The 13,519-nt window shown below is 36.0% G+C and overlaps 1 protein-coding gene across 1 annotated transcript in view; it reads right to left on the reverse strand.

Annotated features, from left to right (window-relative positions):
* The window catches only part of LOC113225902 (rabphilin-3A), a 137,467-nt gene that overhangs the window by 96,270 nt on the left and 27,678 nt on the right, over nucleotides 1–13,519 (reverse strand). The window contains exon 3 of the mRNA XM_026458369.1: nucleotides 2,822–2,972. Within this exon, the coding sequence (XP_026314154.1) occupies nucleotides 2,822–2,972 (151 nt within the window). The remainder of the gene's footprint in view (nucleotides 1–2,821; nucleotides 2,973–13,519) is intronic.

Genomic DNA, 13,519 nt, shown 5'->3' on the forward strand with positions numbered 1-13,519 from the left:
GTCATATTTGTGTGAACGTGGTTTTAGGGTGTAACAACGCTGCTTACTAAAAAGAGAAATCGTTTGCATGTTACCGAACGTGATGACTTGCGACTGTTCTTGAATAAATTGGAACCTGATATCAACAAACTTATTAGACAGCATTAGATTCATCCTTCATATTAGTTTTTATATTAGAATCGATTATGTTTGTTTTATTTTGAATAAAAGATACTCTGTCTGAATACTATAAAGTTGCGTTTCAGTAATCATTCTCATTGGCAGACGTAGCCCGTAAGAGTTAACTTGAAACTTGAGCGCCGTTGTTAACTTGAAACCTACTGCGCTCAGGTCTCAATTTAACTCTTGAATGATTTAACTCTTCTAAAATGAATGTTTAATCTCCGCTAATATAGCTCACAATAAATTATTTAATTTGAAGTTATAGTGGTTTTTAAGTAGGTGAAAAAATGGGGGCGCTAAAAAAGAATTTATTCTCAAACTGGGCAGTAGACAAAATAAGTTTGGGAACCCCTACTCTAAATCGATTGATTGAACGGAATACCCGTAAACACGCGTATACCATTCAATTAATCGATTCTAAATAGAATATTAGTTCAAGTATTTGTTAATATTAATATAGTAGAAAAATACTAGAATAAGATAGTTTAGTTCTTTATTTTACTTGTTTTTAAAAAACGTTGATAATTAAAAAAAATGTCCATTGAATATGCAGAATTATTAGAACACTGCCTAACATCAGGCTATCTATTGTGGAATAATGAATTCTACCTACAAATCGACGGTATAGCGATGGGCTCCCCGGTATCTCCCATTGTTGCCGATATTTTCATGGAAGACTTCGAGAAGCGAGTTTTACCCATGGCCCCAGCTAGGTCGAAGATTTTCAAATGGTACGTTGATGATACTTTCACAATATTACCTAAAGATAGCCTACCTTCTTTCTTGGATCATCTTAATTCTTTTAGTACTAAGATCCAATTTACTATGGAACAAGAGAATTGTGGTACTTTAGTTTTCTTAGATGCTTTAATTAAAAGAAATCCTAATAACACCTTAGGCCATACTGTATTTCGAAAGAAAACCCATACAGATAAGTATCTCAATAGTAATTCCCATCACCTTCCCAGCCAGTTAGCTACCGTGGGCAAATCTTTGTTTCAGAGAGCACATGGTGTCTGCGACAGTAATCATCTGGCAGGGGAACTTCAGCATATAAAGCAAGTCTTTCACACGATTAAGTTAAAGATTCCACACCAATGTCGCAGGCCCCTTGTGAAACCACCAACAGTCGAGCGAAGACCTGCCATTTTACCTTACGTGAGAGATGTTACAGACAAGATCGGAAGAGTCCTCAGGCGTGTATCTATCAAGACCTAACCTAGTGAAAAAATAGGGTGGTTTGTATTAATAGTAGACATAACTGGTTGAAGACTGTACCACCTCAGTCAACCGTGACCATGGGACCTGTAAAGGGCCCGAAACGTCGGTTTGTTTGTAAAAACAAATATACGCGATTTAAATCCGGAAAAATAGTTTCATTTGCTATACTGAAAAAAAATTAAGACTTTAATTTTTAATCGACTTCAAATATTAAAATTATTGTCCTTCTAATAAAATGAGCTTATTATATAACATCTTTTTGTAATAGAAGATCTTATCGATTAACGTAAATAATGAAAAAGCACGTCAATATAATATGAACTTGCGACTGCCTTAATTAATTTTACTAGAAGGTTTTCTATTGGTAATTGATCAAATTGTTGAATGGCAAGACAAATGAAAATGTTACTGCTGACAAAATATGGTAAGATCTTATTAATCAGAAGATGTTTACGTAATGACGGCTTCGTGTGAAATTTTTGTGATTTGTTTATTATTTCTCGGACTTCTAACTCTGCTACTCTGCATATATGGATAGCATCTGTGGGATAAACTAGACAACCTGCGTCCTCGGAAGCAACGAACTCATACGTATGACAACTCCAGGTTTTGGTAAAGACAGCGCACTGTTAATTCTTTGCATTATATATTTTTTTATATTACTCGTACTACATATGCGGCGATGTATGTAATTATTTGCTCACTATATTCGGACATTCGAGGCAACGTGCTGAAATTTAAAAAAAATGTGCAAGAATTATCGAAATTACAGATACTACTGATAATTGATATTACTAAAATGAAAAAAAAAAAACACAACAGTGTTGCCTGACGTATATGTTAAATTTGGCCAAAACAAATTTACAATTGGCCGTACTACGAAACTGAATGCATTATACAAAAGTGCGTTCGTTCGATATATTCATGGCATATTAACAAAGGATCACAAATATATCGCACCAAGTAAAAGCATATTTGTTTTCTCGAAATTCATACAAAACTAAAATAATTGTTTTTAAAATAAATTATGCATCTTCTGAATACAAAATCACTTACCCGTGGAAGGAAACGTCCCTGTTTTTCCCGTTTACCCACAGTTATGGTGCTTTTGCAATTTATAATGGCACAATTATGCATTTTTCGCGTTTTTTACTGGTGTTTATCTACGATAACGTTCGAGCGCGTTCTGAAGTGTAGCAGCGGCAAGTAAGTGAATTTCAATTACTTTGGGCATGCGAAGTACGTACACTTGCGGCGTCTATCTAGACATATGTCTTACAAATTACACCCAAACTCACGAGATAAATAAATGTAGGCTATACAAATATTTCTCCCGGCTTGGGAACGAACCCGGGACCTCTGCATGGCTGTCCAACGTGGTAGCCGTTCGGCCACAGAGGCAGTTAAACATAAAGAATGTACATAGATCTGTTCTGACCTGTTCTGTGGCTGTGGAGTATCAATAACGCATTTCGGGCATGCGGAGTGGCGGCAGACGCAGCAGGTTCTCAAAGGAGCCAGCAGTCGAGTTGTTTCGCCACACAGCAGACATGTTCTTGGCGCTGGACCTTGGGCAGAGCGCCGCATGCCTATGAAATTAATCGACATTGTGAAAAAATCATTTTCGCATAGTGTATTACGACACCAGCGCGGCTTTATTCTTTTGGTAAAAGAAATGTATACTTTATGTATTAAGGGGTAGTATTTAACCGCTCACCAAAAAAGCAAGTTTTTTCGCATCCAAATATGCCACTTCCCCAACAAAAGTACTGATTGCACATCAAAATATGTACGTACATCAAAAGAAAATTAATTTAGCTTTAAATTAAATTTTATTTAAAAAAAAAAAAAAAAAAAAAAAAAAAAATTTAGCTTTATGTACTAAAATTAATGCGTAACATTTTATCGCAATACATACCTAACCTCTAAATACATATCTAACATTTCTGGCATACAACAAACGTATGACCACAAATTTATGAGAAAAAAACATACCTATTTCACTAAAAGTTACATCAGACTATCGGAATGAAACACTGTTTTATTTGACATAATCATGGACGACGGCGACGGGTCTAATGCACAAACCACGAAAAAAATGTCCCAAGTCAACCTATTTAAACGTAGTGACATGTAAAGGAATATGAAAAAGCTAAATCGTTGAATTTAAATTGTAATGTCATCGCAGTACTGTCTAATTTTGCTTGCTTCGCTGTCAGTCAAACAAACGAAGAATGAAGAGAAGAATGAGAAGATTTTAACGCCCTATAAGTTGGGACACTTTTTAGCGCGGACCCGACGTCCACATAATTGTAAGTCAATGGATATAATGGTCTAATTGTACAATTGTCCAAAACAATAAAATCAACAAAAAAAATTAAAATTGCGCACAAACATTGCAACAAAGTGTAGTGTTTAAAAATCGTAGTATCTTTTTTGTATTTGCAAGTAAAGGTAAATTTAGTTCCAATATTATGAATTGCTTACAAGAAAATCAGCTGCAAAGCTTAAAATAAAAAAAGGAGAAAATAATTTAAAAAAATTAAAATAAGTAACTTTTATTAACCTTTGCCCAGCAGTGGAACATAATAGTTTAATATTAATATTTAAAAAAAACTTTTGTTGAATTATTAGTGCTGGTCTTGCTTTCGCAGGACGTCCTCGCTTTTTTTTCTATTCGATTAGAACATCTTTGGCGTCTGCTGGTGGTACCACATACATGAGCCGGATCGTGAGCTCTACAACATGACTGTTTGCATTTATAGTTTTTTTTTTAAATGAGGGCAGTTTCATTTGCACAGGGTTCTAGCCTGTTCTTTATTCGGGCATATTGTACCAGACTCAAGGTTTTATGCGAAAGAAATAAAAGAGTCCCGATTATTTTCAGTAAATCAGATGACATTTTTTAAATAATGTTATGCAATAAGTGTTATTCGTGATATCATAAATATATTTGTTGTACGTGATTCATTGTATAAACAAAGACAATTTGTGGAGCAACTTAATTAATTTTGTTAAAAGAATTGCTATTTCGTTTAGAGTTAATTTAAATTGATGTATAATCAGTATTTTTGTTAATTAATGAACACTTTCGTTGTACACTGAGAAATTAGCAGAGGACTACTTGTGATACATGTTTTTAAATTATTTTTCATACTAGTTTTGTTAGACAGTTGTTTTATTTGTAGTGGAATATTTTTTTACTTGTGAAAGTTATTTGAATAATGAACAAAATTTTATATATATTAAGTTTTCTGATATGCACTCAATATTTCCCTTATTAAATAATATGTTCTACACTACATTGCATTTTGTAAAGTGCGCCCGGTGACGAAATGTAACCTTATCAAATAAAAGGGTGATCATATCAACAAATGAATTTTATTGTAAATTTTGGTGGCGCAATTTTTTTTTAGATTTTCCAGTAATAGAGACTCGTTTGCAATAAAATGAAACATTTGATTTATATATACGTGACAGGAACGTAACAATTTCCATTGATTTCAGAGATATAAGCATCAAATTTTTTCTCCCCACCAAAACGCTTATCAGTTGCACCAGAATTGAATATTGCCACCAAAGTTGGAATGTATATAAAAACAAAGACAATTAAGTAAATTTAATTGATTCTTTAAATTTAATTGTGATAAAAAATTTGTTTGCCCCTTTGAAACGACGCACAGTTGGAACTTTCTTTTGCTGTAATTTTTTTAATTTTTTTTTTAAATATCATGTGACGGGACGAACGAGTCATATGCCTGATGTTAAGGTACACGCCTTTCCATAACAGTTGCAGTGCCACTCAGAGCCTTAAATAAGCAAACATCTGAGGAGCACTGCCACTGCGCCCGTCACCCTGAGACTTAAGTTGGCAAGTCCCATGTGCCTGTAACTTCACCAGCACCCTTACCCTTCCAAACCTGCTATATGCTAACATTATTGCCTCCGTGGCCGAACGGTTACCATGCCGGACTGCCACGCAGAGGTCCCAGGTTCGATTCCCGGGCCGGGAGAAATATTTGTATGGCCTACATTTATTTCTCTCGTGAGTTTGGGTGTAATTTGTGGTTGTCTATGTGTGTGTCCATGGCACCCGCGACACAGGGTTTCCCTAGTGCGGGGCTATGTTGAGTGTGAGCGTTATTATTATTATTATTATTATTATTATTACTACTTGGCAGCAGAAATAGGTAAGGTGGCAGTACTTCCCTGGATTGTATTGAATGAGTTTATTGTTGCTTTTTTTTTATTATTATTATACCTGACAGGCAAATGACTCCACTCCACCTGATGTTAAGTGGAAAGTGGTATCCAAATGCTTTAATTGGCAGTTGAAGAACTATGATACCCAACCCCATCTCTACGAATGTTTCCTAAAGATAAATTGTAGAAACTCAAATGTTTACCATGAGGACATACGGTAGGTTTGTCCGGACATTGAGGCTTGATTAGGCATCATCATCATTCACAGCCTGATTTCACCCACTGCTGGGTATAGGCCTCCCGAAGTCAATGCCATCCATCACGTCATAGGTCCTGTGCTAGCCACATCCATTGACGCCCCGCGACGCGTACTATGTCGTCGACCCACCTTGTAACAGGGCGCCCGACGCTTCTTTTGCCCATCCTCGGCCACCAATCAGTCGATGTCTTGCTCCACCTGTCATCACCTTGCCTAGCTAGGTACTGTAGACTAGGCCGTACTCTATGAGTAGAATTGCTGGCTGAATGAGTTAGTTTGTATTTAGAATTCTTTGAAAAAGAATATTAAGAAAATAGAAGATCTTGACATTGATATTAAGATGATTGTTTTCGTAACCCTAGACATGTAAATTGGTAAAATAAACCAAAGTGTAAAATGATCCCGGTTTTATATTATTAAAAGTACCTCTCGCAATGCATCTGAGCTACAGCCCTCGATTATAGTACCCAGCCCCATTTGAGTACCATGATCCGAGTTCCAGCATCCTGGACTTTCGTTCATCGTCGGATCTCAACGTTCGGAACTCGGTCTACAGGACTGATGCCGAACATGGCGCGCTCCATGACCCTCTGTGCAACTCTCAACCTGTATACAGTCTCCTACGTGAGCGTCCATGTCTCGGCACCATATGTCATGGTGGGCAGAACACACTGCTCAGACACTGTGGAACCTTACCTGAGTCAAGGCTGTCATCTAACTTGCTAAACGCAGCCCATCCCAGCTGCATTCTTTTTGAGATCTCTTTAGGCTGATGCTCTTTGAAAAAAGGACAGAACATGTCCGAGATAGATGTACTGATCGACTCTCTCCAGCCTCTAATTTCCCACCGTGACAGTGGTACTGGAGGGACTGGAGAGATTCGCCATAATCTTCGTCTTGGACATATTCATCCTCAGGCCAACTCTCAAAGAAGCATCATATAGTTCCAGCATCCTTTGGAGATCGTCGAAACTTTTTGCAAATAGCACGAGATCGTCCGCGAATCTTAGATGAGACAAATGGACACCATTGATGTTGATGCCGCGGTTATCCGATTTAAGGGTTTTTTCGACATCCTCAAGTGCTGCTGTAAATAATTTTGGGGAAATGGTATCTCCTTGTTTCATTTGGAACGGGATTGGTTAAATCGTGAAGTCGTACCTGCAGAGTGGCTGAACGGTAGAGCTTCCGGGGCACATCCACGTAGCGGGAATCGATGTGGCAGCGATGAAGAGCGTGGAACACGCCCAATGTTCGAGACTGTCGAAGGCCTTCTCGTTATCGATTGAATACGAGACATTTCTCCATCAGCTGATTAACCGTGTGGATGTGGTCGATGGTTGAGAAGCCGCTCCGGAAGCCAATCTGCTTAATAGGCTGCAATGTCGCCTTTTTTTATAGATGATGGTGACGATGGCATTCTTCCATTGCTCTAGTGTTCGAGCTTCATGAAGAACTTTGTTGAAAAGTTCCACAAGTTTAGTTTTATCAAAGGATTTCCTCCTGCTTTGAGCAGTTCGACTGAAACCCCATCATCTCATCATCATCAGATGATGGTGTTGATAAGGCACTGAGTACTAATTTAGAGTTATACTTTTTCTCCAAATAACTCGAAGAAAATTCATGTTACTAAGAAAAGGCTTCATGTACTAAAGAATGAGCCAGTCTTTTTGAACTATTTCGTAATGTACACGTTTAATTTGAATATTATTACCGGTAGCTTTTAACGCCAGATGATCAAATCAATGTCATTAATGTCATTCCCAAACGACACTACTCCCAAATGTCTTTAAAAATCCATCAACTCCACCCGCGATTATTGCGAGTGTGGCTATGGCAAGGGTGCCCAGGAGTTGGAGGATTATTCAAGAGAACTGCATATCGTAGTTCTCAAATGACAACATTACTGATAATGATTCGTTTATCTGGCATTGAAACCTGCAATTGATAATATTAAAATTAAACTTGTAGAAAATTACGAAATTGTAAAAAAAACTGGTTCATTCTTTAGGTTTTGAAGCCTTTTCCTGGTAACATGAATTTTCTTCAGGTTGTAAATAAATTTTATTGAATGTCAGGATGTTTCACCACTATGGTATTCAATTATTTTATTGTGAAATTACTCCACTAGTTAGTTATAATTGTATTAAGTGTTATTTCTTCAGGTTATTTGGAAAAAAGTAACAACTCTAAATTAGCACTATGTGCCTTATTTTGCATGAAGCCTCAATGTCTCAATAAACCCACCGCATGTCCTCATGGTAAACATTTGAGTTTCTACAATTCTTTAGAAAACATTCCTGGAGATAGTGTAGTGTATCGTAGTTATTCAACTGCCAATGAAAACAACCATGACATTCTCAACAAAATCATTTAATCAATGATAACACCGTTAATTTAAGTAAAATACAAATTTAAAAGATCGTTAAGGTACACAAATAGATCAAAAAGTAATGAAGTAATTTTACGTTATCTGAAAAATTATGAATAATACTATCTTTCTTAAGTTTATTGGGACAGTGAAACCATAATACTTTAAAATAATTTTCGAAAGTGAACGTTATATTCAAAAATATCATAACAATTTAAAATTTGGTGGCGTTTTTAAGTTAAGGTGGTAACACAAACGCCATCAAACCACCAAATTTGAACCACGTAAGATGAAATCTCAAAAAATAACATGGAACACAGTGCTCTTGTTTTTCGCTGTCAGATCTCAATACACGACAGAGGCTTGCGCGGGGCAAGAACGTAATGGTTTTTAGTTAAACTACTTACCAGTTGCAACCAGTTGAATATTTGCCACCAAAACTACAATTTTCGCGTGGACAAAGCTTGATCAATACCCAGTCTCCCACATACCTACTGGTAATTGCATTACTTTCAGTGATTTTAGTTAGTGCTTCTAATAGAGAATAACGTACATGGAATGGTTTTTATGAAAAGCGTTCACATTTTACTAGAACTACTATTTTATACAATGAAACAGAAAGTGGACACACCAGCAAAATTGAAAATCGGGACATTAATATTTTTTATTAATTATTATTGTACAATGAATATTCTGAAATTCTTGCCCTAAACTCATTTTACGTCTAATTAAACTATAAAAATAAATCATTAATATTTCTTCACTTTACATGAGGTTTCTCAGCCTAGACTCGCAAAATTTACGCATGAGATATTCAAAAGACAAAGACAAAGTTTATGGTGCAATGCTCGTTTTACTGTTTTACTGCATCGTAGTGTCACGTCGTCTGTTTGGGGCAATTTGAGGCGACCCTAAGAAGAACAATTAGAAGCAAGATTGCAAAGATCGCGTAATTTTTAAGCCAGTTTCGGTAATTGAAAAAGTAATTTGACTTCTCGATTTTTCGAGTTCTCGATTTCAACCAAATGCGAGTTAAGAACTTTACACGTTTTCCAAGAATTGTGAACTTACTTCGACATAGGTAGGTTTCATCATGTTATCCCTTCGCCATTAGCGAGAAGTTTGCTACTAAACATTCAATGTGCGTAACTTAGAAATGAAAGTCATAAAACAAGCCGCCACAGCGGTTACATCATTAATTATAACTTTTTTATTAAAAAAACGAACCTGAAAAGTTTGTGGAATTACATCTATTTGCCAACTTTTACTGAAATCGGTTTAGTGAAAGTGGGTGTAATCCTAATAACAAACCGAATTCGTTACCTATTTTGCTACCCTTAGAGGTGGAATATTTTCTTCAAATTTGAATGGGACCACTACTAAGCCACCCCTTTTCAATAAAAAAAGAATCATCGAAATCGGTTCAGAAATGACGAAATAATCGCGTAGCATAGATACAAAATTTTAGTAGCTGTAGAGGTCCTTGTAAAAGAATTTGTCCAGTGAAGTACTGCCACCTTACATATTTCTGCCGCCAAGCAGTAAAGTGAGAATTACTGAGTTCCGGCTTGGAAGGGTAAGGGTGCTGGTGAAATTACTGGCTTATGGGCACTTATGTCTCAGTGCGACGGGCACAGTGGCAGTGCCCCTCAGATTTTTGCGATTTTAAAGCAGAGCGCCTGTCTAGAAACATAGGCGTGTAGTTTACCATCAGGCGCATGACTTGTTTGTCCTGTCACTTGATATTATATAAAAAAAAACAAAAACGTACAATCGAATTGAGACCTTCCTCCTTTTTTGAAGTCTGTTAAATACAGCGGACTAGTATTCTTAATTTGAAATCACTATTAGATACTATATTAGATACTGTATCGAAATCTAGTCTGTTTTACAACGCTGAAAAAGGCTCTACGGCTAATTGTTACATCTAAATGAATGCCAGTTACACACAGCAATATGTGTGTAGACAACAGAATCTTTACGATTATCTCATTATATCTTTTCCGTATATAACTATTAAGAATTAGGAAATTATTTTTCCGGATTTAAATCTCGTATATTTGTTTTTTCAAACAAACCGACGTTTCGGGCCCTTTACAGGTCCCATGGTCACGGTTGACTGAGGTGGGTGAGGTGAGTACAGTCTTCAACCAGTTATGTCTAATATTGATGCAAACCTCCCTATTTTTTCACTATAGTTACAATAGTTATAAATTAAATACCTTATTTTTAATTTTACAAAGAAAACATTACAATTTACGCTACATTAAGTTTTACAAATTATTTTATTGAATGATTTTTTATTAAGTTCAATTTATTATTAATTAATAATGAAATTAGAATAAACTTAAACATATTAATTAGTACTGCAGTCTTATGTCTGTTTGGGATTTTTCATTTGGGACCCAATTTTATTCATACAATTTGAAAATCCTAGTTGTAATTTCTAGTGTTTAAGCGTTTATCGTATTTTTTGACTTACCTGTATATTAGCATTAACTTGATATAAATAATCTCAGTTCATATACTAAAAAAACCAACCTCAAAAGTACGTGGAATTACGTCTATTTGCTAAGTTTTATTGAAATATCCCCTAGTTCGCCACTATACGGGACTTGACACAGGAGATAATAGAAATCGGCTCTCACTATTCAAAGTATATTGAGAGAGAAAAACGCCTTGCATTGGAGAATAGCAAAACCAATCATTAAAATAATTGCTCCTTAAATAAAATTTAGGCGCTATTTATAAAAATGAATGTTCATGCGTGATCAGCCACCCTTAAAGGTGGATTATTTTCTTTAAAACGAAATGGGGCTATTATGGAGGTATCCTCTTTCCAACAAAAAAAAAAGAATCTTGAAAATCGGTTCACAAACACCGGAGTTATCGCGTAACTTACATACAAAAAAACATACAGTCGAACTGAGAACTTCCTCCTTTTTTTTGAAGTCTGTTAAAAAAAACGAAATATTCTTTTCCAATTGTAACAAGAGTGTCAACAAAATTGCAATCAAAGTGTTTCATACTTAAGTAAGGATATAAAACTTCATGTAGTGATTTCAGAATTTTTTATTGCTTCTGTGGCCAAATGACTATCTAGTCTGCCACACCGATTCCCGGGCCGGCAGAAGTATTTGTATGACCTATATTTTTTCTCTGGTGACTTTGGGTGTAATGTGTGGTCGCCTAGGTGGATGTCCATGACACCCGCGATACAGGGTTTCTTACTAGTATTTATGTGGTCTGTGTTAGGGTTTCTCTAGTGCTGGTTTATGAGTGTGTGCGTAAAATACTGAAAGTGTATTTTATAATTCGCATCCTTGGTATAATAAGACCACATGTGCAAAATGATAGCTTTTCTATTAATCAAAATCTCCAATCTTTGTTAAAATCTTTTCAAATTTCGACGACGAACAAGTCGCAAAGATCTGTGGGGGCTGCCACTGCACCCGCCACTCTGAGACATAAGTTGAAAAGTCCTATGTGCCTGTGATTACACCAGCACTCTTACCCTTCTAAGCCGGAACGCGATAATGCTTGACAGCAGAAATAGGTAAGGTGGCAGTACTTCTCTGGAAACTCTTTCACAAGGAGCTCTACTGCTACTTCTTATCCGATATTAATAATAGAACAATAAAAAGATGACATCTCAGTTAATGTTCTGTTTTCATCTTTTTATTCGGTAAAAATACAAACAGACGCTTTCAGGTACGAAATATTTTCACGCTTTTTGCACCCGAAAAAATCTTTCGCCATAGGCTTGTATCGATTTATTATCTGAAGAAAACTGCCTCGCAGAGGTCCCAGGTTCGATTCCCGGGCCGGGAGAAATATTTGTATGGCCTACATTTATTTCTCTCGTGAGTTTGGGTGTAATTTGTGATTGTCAGTGTGTGTGTCCATGGCACCCGCGACACAGGGTTTCCCTTGTGCGGAGCTATGTTGAGTGTGTGTGCGTTATTATAACTGCAATTATCTTCCTTTTCTTGGGATCCCTCTCCTATCGAAGGTTGTATGTAGGTAGGTATCACATCATATCAAACCTATGTTAAAATTTGAAGACTGAATTTTATGGTATACCATTAATTACATTTCCCAGTTAGATTACAGTGCAAAGTTTAATTTAAAAAATAATTCACGCGCTTGTTTACTTGTAGCCCTTCGGTTTTCCTATAAAGGCCTGTCTTTGCCTTAGGAAACTTTGATATATTGATGCCTTTCTTTCTCAAACTCGTATCTTATAAAGAGTGATTATTCAGGAAATGGCAAATGGCACTTTCTGTTTATTTTAAATTTCTTATCAAGGGTGTTAATTTGGATGCATTACTTTAAGAATAGATAAAAACCAGTGTGTAAATATGAAGGAAATGTGATTTAAACTCAGGCTGCAAAATTTGAATATAGAATCCATTTTTTCCATTTCAGTAACTTTGTGCTTTAAGATACGAGTATGAGAAAGTAAGCGACGATATGCTGAGTCAGCGCCCTTTCACTGCTATGACAACCATGTTGTTTTTTCTTTTATGCTTAATACGTATTTTTGTTATATTAGCGAATAAAGTGTTTATCTATCCACCTATATATTTATCTGCTGTCGTAGAATTTTGCATTCGGACAACGAAACGAGGCTCTCGAAAAATCACCTTGAATGGGTATTGTGTCCCCTTGTGAGGGTGCCCAAAATACTGCTTTGACTTTTTTATGACTATGCTTATGCGTTAAGCATGATAAGCTTTTAGCTCTTGGTTCCCTGTCCATGCCAAATTTGATTTATATTTTTTTAATATTTATTTATATTTTTTTTTTACTTATTTTTTAATATATTTTTTTTTATTCACCACTTCGTATTATGAGAATACGAGATCAAAAAAGTAATAAAAGTATATTTTACTCCTAAGTCATAATAACAATAAAATATGCTATAAAGGAGAACTCGTAAATCTTGAACGTCAGAGTCTAGAACTAGCAGGAAATAAAAGTGAAAAATGTAAAATACGCTCAACATAAGTTCGATCTTTGGAGAGTAAAGACGACTAAGTGAAAGTGATTTATTTGTTAATCAGTAATTTTATAATACTTATAATAATAACTCAATAATAACGCGTACACACTCATAGCCCCGGACTAGGGAAACCCTGTATCGCGGGTGCCATGGACACACACATAGACAACCGCAAATTACACCCAAACTCACGAGAGAAATAAACGCAGGCCATACAAATATTTATCACGTGTTGCCACGCTTATATTGCAAAATATTTATCATGTATTGCCTCGCTCCGACCTAATCCACTCCAAAC

Source organism: Hyposmocoma kahamanoa, unplaced genomic scaffold, assembly GCF_003589595.1.
Source record: "Hyposmocoma kahamanoa isolate Upper Pololo Valley unplaced genomic scaffold, ASM358959v1 180, whole genome shotgun sequence".
Lineage (NCBI taxonomy): Eukaryota > Metazoa > Arthropoda > Insecta > Lepidoptera > Cosmopterigidae > Hyposmocoma > Hyposmocoma kahamanoa.